Below are 16,799 nucleotides of genomic sequence, written 5' to 3' on the forward strand. Positions count from 1 at the left end.
GCTGCCTCTCGCCTCCTCTCACAACCTTCTGGGCCAGTTTGCTCTCCCTCGGGTCTCCCTTCACCTCTCACTTGCTTCTTTCCCCTGCCTCCATCTTACTCATCACTGCTGCCCCCTCACCACCCACACCGCAACCTTCTAGGCCAGTTTGCTCTCTCTCAGGGTCTCCCTCCACCTCTTGCTTGCTTCTCCCCCGCCTCCGTCTCACTCGCCACCACCACTGCCCCCTCGCCACCTGCCCCTCAACCTGCCGGGCCAGTTTGCTTCTCCCCCTGCCTCTCCGCGAGAGATCCTTGCAAGAGTTCCGCGGTGCCTGCGAGATTTATGCAACGCATCCCCATTCATCCATGCATGGCCCGTCTTAGAGAAATAGATAGATAGATAACCACTTGCTTTAGGTGAGAGCAGATGGGCTTACATTTTCACTCACACTTAAAAAAGCATGGAAATTCCAAGTTAAAGTTCCCACTCTAACATCGCGCGCGCGCACACACACACACACTGCAGCCATTCACAGACAGTCTAGAGGACCCCAGAGAAGCCATTTGCAGCTCCTTATCCTCGCCTCCCGCTTACACCCAGCTGCACAGAGCAGTGCGCTGGTTTTGGCTTGAGGTCAGGAAGAAATGCACGTGGTTTTGAAGAACCGACAACCATGGAGTAAGCGATGACTGGAGTTGAATTGTGCTTTTTCTAAGGCAAAGGAGCAGTATTAAAAAGGTACAGTTGCAGTGGGGGAAGGAAAGAAGAGAGCAAGGAAGGCAACTGAAGGGCTGTGCACCCAAAGCTCGGACAAAGAAGGAGCTGACCACCATACTGGTTGTGGGCAATGCTGTGGGCCTCACAAGTCCTACTGCACAGACTCTTTTTATCAGTAGACACATTTTTCAGCCTCTCAAGATACAACCTTGAGGATCAATTGTGAAATAACCACCAATTGCGTCCCAAAGGGATGCACTTTTTTGGCACATAGCCTAAATGCCAAGTTCTATCTAAGACATATTTCAATGAATCTTCGCCAAATTTGCAGGGGAGGTGTCTCTTGTGTGGCTGATAGCCAGGCAGATCAGACAAACGGTTTTTATTTTAGAAGCAATCAGTCAGTTCCTTTGTTATAGTCATAGACTAGCAGAGTTTCCAAAAAGAAGCTCAACAAAAAACCCCTACATAACCTACAGGGTTATGATACAGTAGTTAAGCATATAGTTAAGCATAAAGGTAAGTTAACAATGATTCTTAATGAACTCCTGGTGAATTTTACTGGCTATTAAACAGAACTTAACCACATTATAAGATCTCAAGTCATTCTGGTCAGTTAGAAGATAATCAAGATAAAAAGAATCTGTACAACCTGGATGGCAGCTAATAAAAAGGGGTTATATGCTTATGCCATATTTCTTGGTAAAACTGACAATAAAGGAACACATGAGCCGTTGTTTGAATCTCTCTCGATTTGCAGAGGCAAGTTCACTCTTTGTAGGGGATTTTTTGTTATCTCCCTTCCAGGACTGCTGTTTGCAAGGCGTTGCATCATGCCTCTGTCAAAGCTCTGTGGTATTGGCACGGTTTATCTGTTTTAGATATCTGGCAGGGTTGAAACTCAGAACTTGGTTGCCCAAATGGACACCAACAGGAACAGAGCCCTGATCAATTTGATGCTGCATTTCACATATTCTTTGTCTGAGCTTGACCCTGGCATTTTCATACCCCAGAATTTTCAGTGCAAAAGGGGAGCAACCATAATGATGCAGCCTCTCCTCCAGCTCTCTTCTCCACCTGGACTGATAGATATCCTTTAGCACAAGTAGAGCTAGACCTGCAGGGTGGATTTTAGAAGCAATAGAATGTTCAGGGTTTATAATTGGGTGGCGGGGGGATGTTTAAACTATTCTCTGTCTTAACTATACTGGCACTACTGTGCTAGTATAATAAGTGATTGTTTCACATCAATAATTGTTCATATTAGAGACCAAGTCTAGAAGACAGGGTCCATGGCTACACAGTACAGAGCAGCAAGTTTGGAAGCAGTCTTCAGCCTGATGCCACCTACCAGATTATAATGGCACTGATGTACAACAATGACCTTGGTTCAGAATAGCCTGGCCTCAATTCAGACTAGTGTTGCACTAGTTAAAAGACATAGCTGAATTGAAGTCACACAAATAAAGGAAGCTCTGTTCCAGACCAGTGGTGCACTACTGGAAAATGTTGCACTACCATTAGTGCATCAGGGAGCACTACCTCCTGTTTGCCCAACTGTGTGCTCTTTAATATGATGTTCCATGGCCTCTCTGTTACACAAGTCAGTTTGCTTATGCTAGTGATTGCGCATTATTGTGCAGCACCACAAACTACTTAGTGACACTATTTTCTCTTGTCATGCAAAGCACAACGCTAGTTTGATGTAGACCTGTCTTTTCTATCAGCAGCAACATTGTTAGAATACAAGCAGGTCTGCCTAATAAACTGATACAAAAAGAAAGTTAATGTCCACATTCATCTTCGATGGTGTTAACATTTTCCAGAACATTTAGTTTTTCTATATACATAGAACTACCACCACCACAATAGATGAATGTCCACCTTGTCATGATCACTTGTCTCTCAAAACTCTAAATACCAACCATTAGCTCATGATTATTCTCACCTTGTTAGATGCATCTATGAACTTCACTCCTTTGTAAGTGATAGATAATATTATGGTTGGAATCTTCTTCATATGCTCTGTAGATTTCTTTATAAAAAGCAACAACAACAAAATCAATATGAGGCAATAAAAGAATGTCCTTTCTAGAGGGGCAGGGGGATCTTTGACATCTGGTCATTTGAGACGTTCTGGGAATGACTACTTCAGAAATGAACTCTATTTTGTAAGGTGTAATGAATTTGAGTTTTCGAAAATAATACCTTAAAAAGAAAAAGGAAGATAAGAATAATTTAATATATTTTATTATTTTAAAAATGAAAGCTGAGTTCTCCTGCTTGGCAATAAACCTGCAACCATTTTAAACATCTGCTGAAAACAAGCCTGCCAAGCGTAAATTGATCAAAATTAAGTTACAGTTAATTGTAGAATAATAGTTAAACTGAAAATGTTTGAAGTTTGTCTGTCATCAGCATCAACCCTCAGCAGAACCACGAAATCCAAAGCTTTTTTAACAAAGGAGTTTACTTTTCAGGATCAAGATTGGATGGTTTAGATATATACACAGAGTACACCTACCCTCATCTTTGCACAGGCATCCTGGGTAGATTCTGTCCCTCGAAGATCTTTGATTAACATGGATCCTAAATACTGATTAGAACACAGAGGGAGTAGCAACCATTAATATAAATACCCCAAGGGACATGAAGAAAACAGAACTATTGCAGGACAATAGTAGCTGCCTCTAAAATTCCCTTCTGTTCCATGGAACTAACCAGAATAGCTTTACAGATGATCCTGTCAACGCCCTGGCCTCTCTCTGGTATGATGAGATGAATCAGGCAATTGACATGATTGTACCTAGGCGCCCTCTCCTGACCTGCTGAGCCCAAGCGTCTCCTTATATACAGGAGAGTTGCGGGCGATGAAGTAGACCATGAGGCAGCTTGAGTGCCGTTGGTGGAAAACGCAGAACAAACATGATCCAACATAGGCTAGAGACCATCTTGGAGCCTATTCTGCAGCGGCGTTGGCGTCAAATAAATCTTACTTCTCTGCCACTATTGCGTCCACTCCATGTCCAACGGAGCTTTTTCAAGTGATTCGGGGCTACTTGGTGAGGACCCCAAAGACCATGAAACTGAACCTTCATCAGCAAACTATGACTGATTTGCATTACATTTTGTGGATAAAATTGCTCATATCTGGTCCAATCTGAATGCTAAGATTTTTGCAGAACCAGAACTGAATGTACCATCTGGTCCTATTAGATTGGAAATCTTTCAGACTGTGTTGCCTAAGGAGGTGGACAGTCTGCTTGGAAGTCTGAGATCTACCAGATAGATGTACGCTCAGTCCTTGCCCTTTGTGGGTAGTGAAGGCGGCCAGAGAAGGGCTGGGTCTGTGGATGGCAGGGGTGGTAAATGCCTCCCTGAATCAGGGGGTGGTGCCCTCCATGTTAAAGGAAGCAGTAATTAGACCACTCCTGAAAAGGCCCTCTTTGGACCCGTCCATTTTAAACAACTTCCAGCCAGTTTCTAACCTTCCATTCTTGGGCAAGGTATTGGAGCATGTGGTGGCATCTCAGCTTCAAGCAGTCCTGGATGAAACTGATTATTTGGATTCTTTCCAGTCTGGTTTCTGGCGTGGATATGGGATGGAAACTCCCTTAGTTGCCCTGGTGGATGACCCACGTTGGGAGATAAACATGCTGTTTAATATCTACATGAAAACACTGGGAGAGATCATCTGTAAATATGAGCTATGGTGTCAGCAATATGCTGATGAACTGAACTCATTTATTTACGGTCAATGACTAAATAAAGCAATATGCTGATGATACCCAGCTCTACCTATAATTTAGGTTAGCTAACACCAGGGAGGCAGTGAATGTCTTGAACTGGTGTTTGCAGGCTGTTCTAGATTGGATGGGGGCAAACCAACTTAAACCAGATAAGATGGAAGAGTTCTGGGTCAGTAAAACTGATTGTCCGAGTGGTCAGGTAAATCTGGCCCTGGATGGCGTCACACTCCCCCTGAAAGACCAAGTTCACAGCTTGGGGGTGCTTCTGGACTGACACTGTCCTTGAAGGCATACATTTATTCTTTATTTTTCTTTGTAAACCACTTTGGAAACAGTATATAAATAGTAGTAGTAAGTAAGTAAGGTGGCAGCAGTGTGCAAAGCCAGCTGCAACCCTACTTGAAGAAGTCAGACCTGACCTCAGTCACTCATGCACTGGTAACATTCAAAATGGATTACTGCAATGCACTCTACATGGGGCTGCCCTTGAAGACGGTTCAAAAGTTTCAGCTGGTCCAGAATGCTGCTGCAAGGATGTTTGTGGGTGCTAGTCGCTCCTCAAGGAACACACTTACCCTGCAGCAGCTTTACTGGTTGCTAGTTTGTTTCCGGGCCTAATTCTAAGTGCTGGTCTTAACCTTTTAAGGCTTGGTGCTGGGGTATCTGTCAGACCACATTTGCTCATATGAATCTGCCCAGGCTCTCATCACAAGCCTTGCTCATGGCCCCGCCATTGACAGATTCAGTTGGCTGTGACAAGAGATAGGGCCTTCTTGGTTGTGGCCCCTCGACTATGGAATGCCCTCCCAGAAGAACTTCGCCATGCTTCCTCCCTTAGGGTTAAAAAAAAAAAGATTTCAAAATCTGTTTAGAGAGGCTTTTAAAATCTTTTAATAATAAATTGATGGACTTTTTATTTTATTTTATCTTTATTAGTTTTAAATTGATTTTATTCTATGCTGTTTTATATTCATTTTATTGTTTTAAATTTTATATTACTTTTACTGTTGTGAGCCACCCTGAGCAGTACTGTACTGGAGGGCCAGGGTATAAACATTTTAAAAAATAGTAATAATACAACCTTCTATGAACCCCTGCTTGGCTAGGGCCAAAACAATAGTAACTACACGCAGTCACTACTTAGGTTGTAGGCCATGCTTTACAGGAGGAACCAGTATTAGACACAAAACTCTCTGGTGCAAGAAGCTAGAATATACTTACATTGGCTTCATACCCACAGGACTCAAATATAAGTTTCTCTGGTTGATGCTGCCAGTGTTGGACAGGGGCATATGGAGCAGCCAGACTTGGAGGTCGGAGTGTAAGTTTGGATTCACGGCGTTCCTCCTGAAAACACAGATCAGAGCTTTAGAACTAATTGGGTCATCTACTCTAGAATTGTTAAAGGAATGCTTCTCAGATATGTGTTTTATCTTTTGACTTTTAGAAACGTTAAAGTGGGCTGCATTCACAAGCGCACACTTCTGCATGTACTGAGAATTATCTAGTCACATAGAATAACACCATCTTTGTCTAGTTATACTAGTGCACACTGGGGTGAATGAAAATTGCTTCTATCTGTTCAGGCACAGCTCCACTGCTCGAACACACAAGAATTAGCAAAGACAGCGAGAAACTGTGGCTGATGTATATGAATCCTTAGCAGAAAGACAATCTCAGTACTGGGAATACCCATAACACGCTACTGTTTCTCCCTGACTGGAACAACAGCATTGTGCTATGGATACTGCTCTACAGTGAAGGTCTCCGAGGCAGTAGCCATAGCTCACTGCAAGAAAGCAAACTCAGTGGTGTGCTATGGCTGCTATGAGACTGCCAACTCTCTTCTGTTGTATCACTACCACAATAAAATAGCTATTGTTCTTAATAATTTCCTGCTACATATTACAGGCTAATACAAGATTCTCTAGAAAAAAATCAATGAGATTAGAGACACAAGCATAAAGCTTTTCAAAGAACTATACTTCTCTAACCTGAGCCTTGAGTCTGTCAGCTCTGGGATAAGATGCAATGTCGTGGCTGCCCTCATGCCTCTTCTTTCCACCATCCCCCAAAGGTAGCAGGAGATCTGCAGACCTCCCTGTGCAGGAGTCACTCTGGCTCAGGGGTGAGGATGTCTGGGATATAAAATCCTGGCACTGGAATCAGAGATGCACACATTAAGCAATCAGTCTTTTGTGGGATACATGCACAGCACCTTCATTGCTAGCCATGGGGATGATCCTGCTAGACAAATTTTGCTGATGACTACTCAGACCAACATTGCCTGAAGAACAAAATGCTGCTTGTTGGATTAACACCCATCCTGAAGACACCCACTTAAAAAAAAACCCATGTGGGAGTGGGAAAAACGTACAAAAAAGACTTAAGTTTGCTCTATAATATTTGTATACCATCTTTTCAAGAAAGGCTCAAAGCCAGGAGCACCCCAGTTGTTCTGCATGAAGGATTCTTCTCACAAAGTTTTCACCATTACCAACAGCCATGTATATGTGTGAGGTTTGTCTGGCATGTAAGGGATACTTTGCTGGAATGACCAATGACCTTGTTCATACATTCAACACAAACATTACCAGTAGTTCAAGACCAAAGCAGTTTAGGCAATTCCTGAAAGCTTGAATGGTTCAAACGCAGACAGGACAGGTTACGGTTACCAATATAACATGTACTGGGAAAATGCAACAGAGCATACTAAAATCACTCCTGAGGCTTTATAAACAGTCTTACCACCGTATTATGAAATAGCCCTACAGTGCTGTTCCTTAGCTATAACTTGGAACATTTCAGGCTTTGGGGATGGCTAAATTTTTCAAGCACACTGTTCTAGTGGAACAAGTACTGCAGTTGTTGGACACCAGCTCTAAGCATTTGTGAACCGTAGGAACACAGGAAGCTGTCATATACAGGTCAGACCACTGGTATTGTCTACACCGACTGGCTGTGGGTTCTCCAAGATTGCAGGCAGGAGTTTCTCTCAGCCCTATCTTCGAGATGCCATGGAGGAAACCTGGATGCTCTTCTCAGAGCAGCCCTATTGCCTAAAGGGAATATCTTACCATGCTCACACATGTAGTCTCCCATTCAAATGCAAACCAGGGTGGACACTGCTTAGCAAAGGAGACAGTTCATGTTCACTACCACAAGACTAGCTCTCCTCCCTTGTTTAAGCTAATTAAAGTTTTCCAGCTGCAGAGAAACCCAGTTGAAAATACATAATGGTACAGTATTTTAAAAGAATGTTTACAAACATATTAATGCAAGACAGCATGTGAGTGTAGACCTATGTTTATATTCCTTTGTCATATGTTCATGGTATATTAGATATTAAAAGCCTGTTACCCTTCAATTTCTATCTTGTTTAAGAAAGACCTCCCCGTCAACAACGCCCGCTTTGTTTGGTAGAAGCCTTACAGGATACTTAAAGTTTGTTAAAAACAAGGGTCAATTGTCTTTGATAATCAAAGTTTGATTTCAGTTGAAGATTGCATCAAGTACACCAGATCATAGTTTGCTGCGGAGAGATTTAGTTATTTCAGAAACTATTTCCTTATGTAAAGGTAAAAACACACATTTTCTGGTAAAAACACTGAACATAAGTGCTACTGTGCTATATAGGCTTCTGCAAGGGCTATATAGGCTTCTGCCAGTGACTTCAGCCCCCCAGAAGCTTGCAGGAGAGAGAAAAGGAGAGAACACCTGCTCCTAGGTAGACCCCAGGGTGAGAGACTGAGTGCCTGCTTGTTTGCTTCTCCTGCTGCCCCCCTGTCTGTTATCTGCCCCCCAGGACTGGCTGCTGTGCTGAGGTAAGGCCTTGCAGGATTGGGGCCGGGGAGGAGGGTGACTTGGCAGTTTCCTGCATTCCAGCTGCCTAGAGCTGCCTGCTCAGGGCTATATAGGCTTCTGCCAGTGGTGGCAGGCCCACACCGGCAGGGTCGTCACCGAAGGGGCGTTACCAAAGGAGGTTGCCCCTTTGGGGGAGCCACTTCGGTGGACAGCAAGGGCGAGCTCTCTTGGCCTAGGTATTTGTATATGGGGGGGGCATTTAATAGTAGAGCTTCTGTTTTAATTTGTCCTGGGTGAGACAATCTTAGACTGTGTCTGGGCTGAACTGGAGATGGGGAGACAGGGGGCGTGCCCACTGACTGTGGGGCGGCCATTCCAGTCGTGGTGGGGAACAGAAGAAGTAACGCTGGCAGGTCAGCGGGCCGTTCCAGGGGAAGGGGACTTGGAAATCTAATCGCTGTTTCCCCTTCCAGCTGTCCTGTCAGCTCTTTGACCTTGGGGTGCAGTGCCGATCATCCTTGGAACCTCACCTTGCTCCTCTGTAATGCCAGGTTGGTCCAGAACAAATCAGAAACCATCCATGATTTGATTCTGGATGAAGGTGCAGACCTGGTATGTATTACAGAGACCTGGCTGGGGGAGGCTGGGGGCCTAGTGTGGTCCCAGCTTCTTCCTCTAGGCTACTCTGTTGAGGAGCAGATAAGGGACCATGGGCGGGGAGATGGAGTAGCTGTGGTCTATAAAAATAACCTTTCCCTTACCAGGATCCCTGTTAGAGTGTCGGACCATATTGAATGTGTGTACTTAAGTCTGGGGACCAGGGATAGACTGGGACTTATGTTGGTATACCAATCGCCCCGCTGCTCAACAGAGTCCTTAACTGAGCTGACGGACTTGGTCTCGGACTTGGTGTTGGAGTCCCCCAGGCTTGTGGTGCTGGGGGACTTCAATGTTCACTTTGGGACCAATTTGTCCAGGGCGGCTCAGGAGTTCATAGCAGCCATGAGAACTATGGGCCTATCCCAAGTGGTCTTGGGGCCGACGCACATTGCTGGTCACACGCTTGATTTGGTCTTTCACTCTGATCAGGGTGGTGTTCCGTGGGTGGGGAATCCTATTATTTCCCCATTGTCATTGATGGACCACCATCTGGTTAAGGTTGGACTCACAATCACTTCCCACCTCCGCAGGGGCGAGGGACCTATTAGGATGATCCGCCCGAGAAGGTTATTGGATCCAACAAGATTTCAAGAAGCCTTGGAGGGATTTAGTGTTGGCTCTGCTGGTGATCCTGTTGATGCCCTGGAGGAGAATTGGAACAGCAAACTCATTGGGGCAGTAGACATGATTGCTCCTAAGCGTCCTCTCTGATCTGCTTCAAAATTGGCCTCTTGTTATACGGAAGAACAACGGGGGCTGAAGCGGCAAGGTTGACGACTTGAGCGCAAGTGGAGAAAGACTCGGCTTGAATCTGACAGATTGCAACATAGAGCTCATTTGAAGACCTATGCTCAGGCGATATGTGCGGCAAAGAAGCGATTATTTTCTGCCCGTATTGCATCCGCAAGTTCACGTCTGATGGAGTTGTTCAGGGTTGTGAGAGGGCTAGTGAGTGCCCCTCCTCCCTTGAATCAGAATCTCGAACCATCGATTACCTGCTGTGATGTGTTTAATGAATTCTTTGTGGGGAAAATCTCTCGTATTCAGTCCGACTTAGACTCCGTCTCCACAATTACCTCATTGTCTGATATGGAGGTGTCCAGCAACTCCTCTTGTGTGATTAGGTTGGATCAGTTCCAGTTTGTGACTCCTGAGGATGTGGACAAGCTGATTGGAATGGTGCGGCCTACCACCTGTTCTCTTGACCCTTGTCCGACATGGCTTATATTTTCTGGTAGGGGGGTTGTTGTAGAAGGCCTGGTAGAGATTATAAATGTGTCTCTTAGGGAAGGTAGGATGCCTTCTTGTCTTAAGGAGACAATTATTAGAACGCTTCTGAAGAAGCCTACTGTCACGCCCTTGCTCTCAGATAGCGAGGAGGAAGGGAAAGCTTGACAGCCCTTCAGCTGATGCAGGGATGGCTGAGGGGCAGAGCCTGGTTGTCAGTTCCCAAGAGACGGCTGAGGCAGGTCCGGCTGATGTTTCAGAGCAGGCACAGCAGTTTGAGGCAGCAGAGACAGCAACGGATGAACCGGAAGATGAGCTGTGTAGGCAACCCCCACTGACTCCACAGCAGAGGCAAGCACAGCTGGAAACCATAAGGAGAAGTAAGTGCCTTTTGCAGAGGGCTGAGAAGCCTTGAATCCCTGCCAGCTGAGAGTTATCAGCTTGGACTATAAAGCACATCTATAGCTTGCAGTTAGCTGCTGCAAGGCAACGTATGTCATCCCTCGTGTCGACAGCTTTCAGTCCGAGCCAGAGAGAGAGAAATATTTCCGATCCGTGTTTCGCTTCTGCAACCCAGTTTGTTTTGTGAACTATCCTCCTAGACTTCCCTACCGGGTGGCCACACTGCTGACACCTACCCTGGATCCCTCAGACTTGAACAACTACAGGCCTGTCTCCAAACTTCCATGGCTGGGCAAGGTAATTGAGAGGGTGGTGGCCTCCCAGCTCCAGACAGTCTTGGAGAAAACTGATTATATGGATCCATTTCAAACTGGCTTTCGGGTAGGCTATGTGGTAGAGACTGCCTTGGTTGGCCTAATGGATTATCTTCAATTGGGAATTGAGAGAGGAAGTGTGACTCTATTGGTCCTTTTGGACCTCTTGGCGGCTTTCAATACTACTGACCACAGTATCCTTCTGGAGAATCTGAGGTGGTTGGGAGTGCAAGGCACTGCTTTGCAGTGGTTCTGCTCCTACCTCAGGCAGGTTCTAGATAGTGTCCCTGGGAGACTGCTGTTCTTCAGAATCTGAACTCTTGTATGGTGTTCCACAGGGCTCCATATTGTCTCCAATGTTGTTTAATATCTACATGAAACCGCTGGGAGAAATCATCAGGAGATTTGGTGCAGGGTGCTATCACTATGCTGATGACACCCAAATCTATTTCTCCGTGTCAGCATCATCGGGAGATGACATAATCTCCCTAAATGCCTGCCTGGAGTTGGTGATGGGCTGGATGAGGGATAAAAAACTGAGACTGAATCTGGCTAAGACAGAGGTACTCATTGTGCAGGGTCGGAACTCAAGAGATAATTTTGATCTGCCTGTTCTGGATGGGGTCACACTTCCCCAGAAGGAACAGGTACACAGTCTAGGGGTGTTTCTGGATCCGAGCCCCTCTCTGGTCTCCTAGGTTGAGGCGGTGGCCAGTAGTGCCTTCTATCAGCTTTGGCTGATACGCAAGCTGCATCCATTTCTTGAGGTGAATGACCTCAAAACAGTGGTATATCTGCTGGTAACCTCCAGAGTGGATTACTGTAATGTGCTCTATGTGGGGCTGCCCTTGTACGCAGTCCGGAAACTACAGTCGGTCCAGAATGCAGCAGCCACGCTCGTCTCTGGGTCATCTCGGAGAGACCATATAACTCCTGTATTGAAGGAGCTACACTGGCTGCCAACATGTTTCTGGGCAAAATACAAGGTGCTGGTTATAACCTATAAAGCCCTTTTGGGCCCTGGGTATTTAAGAGAACGCCTTCTTTGGCATGAACCCCACCGCCCACTGAGATCTGCTGGAGAGGTTCGTCTACAGCTGCCACCGGCTCGTCTGGTGGCCACTCAGGGACGGGCTTTCTCCGCTGCTACCCTGAGGCTTTGGAATGCGCTCCCTAGTGCAATAAGAGCCTCCCCATCTCTGACAGCTTTTAAAAAGTCTTTAAAAACACACCTCTTCACCCCAGCCTTTTAATTAATGTTGTTTTAATGGTTTTAATGCTGTTTTAAAATATTATTTTAAAAATTTTAAATTGTTGTAATGTGTGTCCCCCCCCCCCCCCCGCAATTTTGTCTAAACGAATGTTTTATTTTGTTTTTATTCTGTTGTAAACCGCCCAGAGATGTAAGTTTTGGGCGGTATAAAAATGTTTTAATAAATAAGTAATAATAAAAATATTGGCAAGATTAGGTAGGACTCAGAAAAATGCTTCTCAATTTCTGAATTGAAGTTTAATTTAAGGATTATTTGAGCATATGGAATGTGTGCATTTCTTGTTTAAGAGTAAGCAAATTATTCTCAATTGATGTTTCTTGCAAATACATAGATGTAATTCTAAAATGCACCACTGAGAGACCTTAAAGGGCAAGTTGAAGACAGATCATCCTGGAGAGAATCTATCTATGTGGTCGCTAAGAGTCGACAACAACATGACGGCACTTAATCAACCAATCAATCAATTCTAAAATATATGCCCCAAACAGAGTTATATAATTCAAACCAGGATATAAACTAGTGTGAAAAACAAGGACAAAGGTATGTCCTCTATCTGCAAAATAACCCTCTGAATAAATGAATCAGTACATACATCATTTCTGCTTTTGCACTGACCCTTGGTTGTGGCTCAACAGCTTTAAAAAGTTGTCATTTGATTTGATCCTCAAATATTTTAACAGTCATTCCAGTGGTGCCCACTCAATATATATTAGATTTATACCATTTATTTTAAGAGCAGTTCTCACAGTCATTCAGCCACTAGCTGGAAATCCTGTGACTATGGTTAAGCAGTGGGCCTCTGCGTACGGCCAACCAATATAGTGTGAAACTGTAGGTGATACAGGGCATTATTATTATTATTATTATTATTATTATTATTTCACAGTCAGACAGGTGTTATTGACTGGTTTGTTTTTGTAATTGGCTGATGGTGATTTCTGTGGCCCCTATGGTGTTGAGGTGCTCTTCAAGGTCTTTTGGAACTGCACTCAGGGTGCCAATTACCACTGGGATTATTTTGGTCTTTTTCTGCCACAGCCTTTCAATTTCAATTTGTAAATCTTTGTATTTGGTGATTTTTTCTATTTCTTTTTCTTCTATTCTGCTATCCCCTGGTATTGCTATGTCGATTATTTTCACTTGTTTTTCTTTCTTCTCGACTACACTTATATCTGGTGTATTGTGTGGCAGATGTTTTTCTGTTTGTACTCAGAAGTCCCATAATATTTTAACGTCTTCATTTTCTTCAACTTCTTCAATTTTATGGTCCCACCAATTTTTGGCTACAGGTAGCTTGTATTTTTTGCAGATGTTCCAGTGTATCATCCCTGCTACCTTGTCATGCCTTTGTTTGTAGTCAGTCTGTACAATCTTTTTACAACAGCTGATTAGGTGGTCCACTGTTTCATCTGCTTCTTTACAAAGGCGGCACTTGCTGTTTGTGTTTGATTTTTCGACTGTTGCTCTTATTGTATTTGTTCTTAGTGCCTGTTCTTGTGCAGCCAGTATTAAACCCTCTGTTTCTTTCTTCAAGTTGCCATTCTTAAGCCATTGCCAGGTCTTGGTGATGTTTGATTTTCCACTTATATTGTGCAAATATTGACCATGCAGGGGCTTATTTCTCCATTTTTCTGCTCGGTTCTTGACTTGTTCTTTCTTGTAGGCCTGCTTTCTTTCATTGGTGTTGAATAGTTTCTTATTATTGACCATTTGAAGTGCATCTTCTTCACTGTCCTTGATATATTCTTCAAGGCCTCTTTTCTCCTCCTCTACTGTTTGATGGACTTGCAGCATTCCTCTTCCACCTGAGCTGCGAGGGAGGTAGAGCCTATCTACATCACTGCGGGGGTGCAGAGCATGATTGATGGACATGATTTTCCTGGTCTTACGATCTAGCGTCTCTAGCTCTGCCTGGGTCCAGTCTATTATTCCTGCACTGTATCTGACAACAGGTATAGCCCAGGTGTTTATGGCTTGTATGGTGTTCCCGCCATTGAGTTTGGACTTGAGGATTTTTCTAACTCTCCTGATGTATTCACTTCCAATTTTTCTTTTAACTTCAGTGTGTGCGATGTTATCAGCCTGGAGAATGCCCAAGTATTTGTAATGTTCAACTGTAGGTGATACAGGGCATTTATTATTATTATTATTATTATTATTATTATTATTATTATTATTATTATTATTTCAATTTCTATACTGCCCTTCCAAAAATGGCTCAGGGCGGTTTACACAGAGAAATAACAAAAAAATAAGATGGATCCCTTTCCCCAAAGGGCTCAAAATCTAAAAAGAAACATGAGATATACACCAGCAACAGTCACTGGAGGTACTGTGCTGGGGGTGGATAGGGCCAGTTACTCTCCCCCTGCTAAATAAAGAGAATCATCATGTTAAAAGGTGACTCTTTGCCGAGTTAGCAGATGTAAGACGCACATACATCTGTAGGGACTTGTTTTTGATTCCTATGACCTTTGCCAGGTTATAGAAAGAATTATGGGCATTGAGCATATGGAGTCACAGATCATGTCACAAGTGCAGAACATAGGAACACATGAAGCTGCCACATACTGAGTCAAACCATTGGTCCATCTAGCTCACTATTGTCTTCACAGACTGGCAGCAGCTTCTCCAAGGTTGTAGGCAGGAATCTCGCTCAGCCCTATCTTGGAGAAGCCAGGGAGGGAACTTGAAATCTTCTGCTCTTCCCAGAGCGGTTCCATCCCCTAAAGGGAATATCTTACAGTGCTCACACATCAAGTCTCCCATTCATATGCAACCAGAGCAGACCCTGCTTAGCTAGGGGACAAGTCATGCTTGCTACCACAAGACTAGCGTGCAAGCCCACTGTTGCACTGTGCATACATGCTTTCTCTGAGCACACCTTGAATTTGTCTCACCTCTTTGATATTTATTCCAACACAGTTAACCTTCTTGACTTGCCAATGACCAATGTAATTTGTTTTCTGTGTGCTTTGTCATCTCCTTGAATCTTGTTTTGTGGAGAACAGAGTCATTCATATATAGGCCAGCAACATACACTGAGCAAACTTTACAACTTACAATTAATATTTCTATCTGGATAATTTAGGTAAAAATAATTTGCTGTAGAGATACATCTATGACTAGATGCCCGCCAAAGCACCTGAGCTCTCAATTAACAAATGTCAAAGGCTTTCCAAACTCAACAGATATGTATGTTTATTTTATTTAATTTATTTATTTGATTTGTATACCGCCCTTCCAAAATGGCTCAGGGCGGTTTACAATTAAAACACACCGCTAAAACAAATTAAAAACAATATAACAATTAACAATTAAAAAACATTTTAAAACAATTAAACGATTACAGTGATTAAAACCCCCGAAATCGGGTTCTGAATTTTAAAACAAACCAGAAATTAAAACCCCTACAATTTAGGAAGCTGAGAGAGCTTGGGTGAAAAGAAGGGTTTTCAGGTGTTTTTTTTAAATTGCCAGAGATGGGGAGGATCACATCCCAGCAGGGAGCGCATTTCACAGTCTCGGGGCAGCGACCGAGAAGGCCCGTCTCTGTGTCGCCACCAAACGAGTTGGCGGTAACTGGAGACAGACCTCCTCAGATGACCTCAATGGGCGGTGGAGCTCATAATGAAGAAGACGCTCTCTTAGGTACCCAGGGCCTAAGCCGTTTAGGGCTAGCACTAGCACTTTGTATTTTGTCTGGAAACCTATTGGCAGCCAATGTAACTCCATCAGTAAAGGAGTAACATGGTCTCTCCGAGATGACCTAGAGACCAACCTGGCTGCCGCATTCTGAACCAACTGAAGTTTCCGGATTATGTACAAAGGCAGCCCCAAGTGGAGCGCATTACAAAAGTCAAGTATGGAGGTTACCAGCAGATGTACCACAGTTTTGAGGTCATTGATCGCAGCTGGCATATCAGCAGGAGCTGATAGAAAGCACCCCTGGCCACCGCCTCAACCTGAGAAAGCAGGGAGAGGTGTGAATCCAGAAGTACTCCCAGACTGCGAACCTGTTCCTTTTGGGGAAGTGTGACCCCATCTAGAACAGGGAGATCAAAATTTTCTCTAGAGTTCTGACCCCGCAAATAAGTACCTCCATCTTATCTGGATTCAATCTCAGTTTATTCCCCCTCATCTAGCCCATTACTGCTTCCAGGCAGGCATTTAGGGAGGATATGCCAGCTCCTGAAGAAGTTGACATGGAGAAGTAGATCTGGGTGTCATCAGCATACTGGTAACACCCACCTCCAAATCCCCTGATGATCTCTCCCAGCGGTTTCATGTAGATGTTAAAAAGCATTGGAGAAAGTACGGAACCTTGAGGGATACCATACTTAAGCTCAGATTTTGAAGAGCAACAGTCTCCAATCAACACCATCTGGAATCTATCCGAGAGGTAGGAGCGGAACCACTGTAAAACAGTGCCTCCCACCCCCAACACCCTCAGACGTTCCAGAAGGATACTATGGTCGATAGTATCGAAAGCCGCTGAGAGATCCAAAATGACCAACAGAGTCACACTTCCTCTGTCAATTCCCAATTGGAGATTATCCATCAAGCCGACCAAGGCAGTCTCCACCCCATAGCCTGCCCGAAAACCAGTTTGAAATGGGTCTAGATAATCAGTTTCCTCCAAGACTGCCTGGAGCTGAGAGGCCACCACC

At 44.2% G+C, this 16,799-nt stretch overlaps 1 protein-coding gene across 17 annotated transcripts in view; it reads right to left on the reverse strand.

The window, feature by feature from the left end:
• The window catches only part of ANKS1A (ankyrin repeat and sterile alpha motif domain containing 1A), a 245,708-nt gene that overhangs the window by 17,689 nt on the left and 211,220 nt on the right, over positions 1-16,799 (reverse strand). For all 17 annotated transcript variants that reach the window (XR_008306214.1, XR_008306212.1, XR_008306213.1 and 14 more), the window contains 4 exons: positions 6,443-6,607; positions 5,670-5,795; positions 3,224-3,295; positions 2,648-2,734 (listed from right to left, as the gene is read on the reverse strand). Coding sequence is in view for 14 of the 17 variants with exons in the window: in XM_053246248.1 (XP_053102223.1) it covers positions 2,648-2,734; positions 3,224-3,295; positions 5,670-5,795; positions 6,443-6,607 (450 nt within the window). In the remaining 3 variants the exon portion in view is untranslated. The remainder of the gene's footprint in view (positions 1-2,647; positions 2,735-3,223; positions 3,296-5,669; positions 5,796-6,442; positions 6,608-16,799) is intronic.

This window comes from Hemicordylus capensis, chromosome 4 (genome assembly GCF_027244095.1).
Source record: "Hemicordylus capensis ecotype Gifberg chromosome 4, rHemCap1.1.pri, whole genome shotgun sequence".
NCBI lineage: Eukaryota > Metazoa > Chordata > Lepidosauria > Squamata > Cordylidae > Hemicordylus > Hemicordylus capensis.